General features: G+C 39.9%; 1 protein-coding gene across 1 annotated transcript; it reads right to left on the reverse strand.

Moving 5' to 3' along the window:
- Positions 1-347: 347 nt before the first annotated feature.
- On the reverse strand, positions 348-1,442 carry LOC149283298 (sphingosine 1-phosphate receptor 1-like). Its single transcript, XM_089497729.1, has one exon. The coding sequence runs from the start codon at positions 1,257-1,259 to the stop codon at positions 348-350; it is 912 nt and encodes a 303-aa protein (XP_089353855.1). The 5' UTR covers positions 1,260-1,442.
- Positions 1,443-3,339: the final 1,897 nt, after the last annotated feature.

The following is a 3,339-nucleotide window of genomic DNA, read 5'->3' on the forward strand; positions in this document are numbered from 1 at the left end:
TCTACAAGTCAGTATAAAAATGCTGAATCCTAGTGGCTTTCGGTAAATGATGTTAAACAACTCACATTTATACACTGCACGTGGGATTGTGTGGATTTAAACCCCTGTTTCAAGGCACCTTATTTGTCCATCTATAAAAAATCCAAAACCTGTCAACCCTGTTCAGTTCTGCCACTTTCCATCGGATATCTGTTCAGGAGCTTTTGCATCTCCCCATCAGAACTAATGCTAGCTTTTTGGATTCAGGATGCCCTTGGCATCATCCAAATTATTAGGAGATGTGCTTTCCCTTAATGTTTTGTTCGGCTGCAACCAATTGTATCCAATTCTAGTCAGTCTTAGAAGATCTAGGAAGAAGAGGTCACATTCCCAGAAGACATAAGGGTCACAGGATATTCTACTTCATCCTTCTGCGGGTGAGATGAATTGTCTGACCTACTTCTGCTAAACTCCAGTCCTGTAATAATAGGCTTTTTGACTTTTGCTCCAGGATTCAACACTGGACATTGACAACAACAGGCCATTTTTAGGAAAGCCCTCCTCATCTCTCTGTTGGTAAGGGTGTAGATAATGGGGTTAGTGGCAGAATTAAGGACGGCGAGGGACAAAAAGTACTCAGCTTTGAAAAGAACAGGACAGGCCTTAACTATACACCCAAAATCAAGCAAAAGGAAGATGAAGAGGGGGGACCAACAGACAATGAATGCACTGAGAACTATGATTACTGTTTTGAGCAGTGCCATAGACTTTTCAGAGCTTCTGCTGGTTCTGGCAAAGTTCTTTCTGAATGTCAGGCTCCTGCTACGTGTTCGTACCAAGAAATAAATCCTTGCATACAGAATCACGATGGCCAACAGCAGAATACAAAAAATTGTGGTGCAAAACAGAATGTAATGTTTATGATACAAGGGAAGCACTGTTGAACAGTAATCCATGTCTGAAATGCAGTTCCAACCCATGAGGGGGAGACCACCCAGACAAAGAGACAGGAGCCAGCAGATACTGATCAGGACAAAGGACCTAGAACTTTTGCTACCATTATGTGGCTTCATTTTCAACATGGTTATGTAGCGTTCAATAGCAATGGCCAGGAGGCTGAACACCGAGGCAGAGAGGGCCACAAACATACTCCCTTCTCGTACAAACCACTGAATTGGTGTTAGATTGTAAGTGTTTGATCCCGATAACAAGATGTTGGCTGTGTAAGCAGCTCCGGCAAGCAGGTCCGAGAGAGCTAAGTTGCCAATGAAATAGTACATGGGACGGTGGAACTTCTTGGTCCTCCAGATAGTGAGAAGCACCAGGACATTCTCCAGCACAATAAAGCAGCAAATAATAATGAAGATAACTGATGTTGGCTTGATATCGTTGTTCAAATTGCTCTTGTACTTTCCTGTGTAATTGTAATGTCTGACAATGATTTCAGGGTTGTAATATGGATTCTTCCTAGTGGGAAACATCGTGGGCATCATGACTGCGGTAGTTACACAAGATGGACTCTAGATGGAGCTGTGTAGCTAAAGTGGATCCAGGAGACAGGCACAAAAAGCAGTTCTTCCTAAAATAAGATAATTAAATAACATAATTAGATAGAAATATCTAATACATTTACAGCCAATTAAACATTTTATCAGCACAAAACATCTTATGGGAAATCGCTTTAAACTGTCTAAAATAAAGCCATATAATGCTGTTAACTCTTTGTGATTCAGAGAGGTGTGCAATGCATGGCAAGCAGGTTTAACTCTAATCTCAGAGGCAAGGTCATCCTTTTGATCAGTCCTTTAAAGTCTACTCCCTTTGGCTACAAGAAAAACCAGGTGGTTTTACCCCACCTCACCCTCATGTATCTTTTTACGGATTTTCTTTCTTAGAAGCAGGTTAGTGGTCTCGCTACATTTTTAGTGGCGTGTAGTCACTATATATATATTACGAACCTCAGGAAGCAGCATGGGGCAACATTATTTGCGCAACGTTTGATAATGTCTAAGAACATCCAGTAAAAGAGAAAAGAAATAGCTTGTACTGGAAGGGAGGAAACAAGCACTGCATGCAATATAGTAATGTATGTTATTATTTATTGTTTTATATAGCGCCATCAAATTCTGTAGCGCTGTACAATGGGTGTTAGTGGTTATAGCTCTGGGGAGGTACAATCAGGTGTTCAATTATTTTGCTCAATATTTTATGGATACCGTGATTTACTTTCAGTGTTGAAAGTAGGTGGATAGGCTTTGGTTAACAAAGGCGTCTTTGCCAGAGGGACCTCCCTCTATCTTTCCAGTAAGGATCTTTGCTCCGTTTTATTGCACCTGCTCCAAAGTGCATGGTAAGGTAGCCATCAGCACCTTTTGTTTTAGGGGTAACGGTGGGTAAGTAACTACAAATTCCAATAGCTCTTCAAGCCAGGGGCACGTTTTTTAAAGTGCTGAAAAATCTGTGTCGGTGCAACCGCTAAACATAGCTGGAATTCAGACTTTAACAACTTGCATGTAATATGATTAATACCTACTTTTATTTGTAGGTTGATACATGGACAAACGTTATCACTCTAATAGATACATTTGGTCTCATCATTATTTTTTCTAACCATAATAAATCTTAAGTGTCTCTCGCAAAACTATGAAGTCATGCACGGAAAGGCAGTTTCATTCCTATTGTCTTTTGTCAATTGTCGGTGATAAAAAGATCACTTGGTCTGACAATAAATCCCATTCCGCAATAGATTTTAAAGACATTGGTGAGATTAGAAACTTCACAGGCAAGTGGACTCATTCCATACAATAATGCTCTCCAGCCTAATTATCATTTTACACATTTTTGCTGTGTCTATTGTTAGTAAGTACCTTATCTGCATCTGTGACAAGGAGACCATGAGAACCTGTCAGGTCTATATAGCATTTTATCTCTGTAATCCCATTAGTTCAAAGTTCCCTCTAATTGAAAGTTGGTATTGCATTTCTCTCACGTTTGCTTAGTCCAGATCCTAAAAAAACTCTTTTCTTATGTGTTCATTGTGTGGCATTTGCTGAATCATACAAATATGTTAATAAGGTTGGGGAAAATCAAGAGACACAGCAGGTACTGCCATTGTAATCTGTATTATATCACCTGTGAATGGACTACAAAACCCATAATCCACAATGAGAATGACACTTGTAGTCTAACGGGCGGTATTCCCTATGGGGTGATCTACAGTGTAAGGAAGCCAGGGGAGGAATAAGCAATGCATAATATAGCAGTTTTTCACAAAAAGAACGTATCTGACTAGCTCCGTCATAACGAGAAACATGCAATATACAGAAGCAGAGATTTAATCTATCATACTTTACTAGTGTT

This window comes from Sceloporus occidentalis, unplaced genomic scaffold (assembly GCF_023333645.1).
Source record: "Sceloporus occidentalis isolate IW3139 unplaced genomic scaffold, rSceOcc1.0.p SCAF_106, whole genome shotgun sequence".
NCBI lineage: Eukaryota > Metazoa > Chordata > Lepidosauria > Squamata > Phrynosomatidae > Sceloporus > Sceloporus occidentalis.

What these genes read in the sequence shown, in the direction of transcription:
- LOC149283298 (XM_089497729.1), bottom strand. Translation starts at nt 1,259, where the DNA reads ATGTACTATTTCATTGGCAACTTAGCTCTCTCGGACCTGCTTGCCGGA.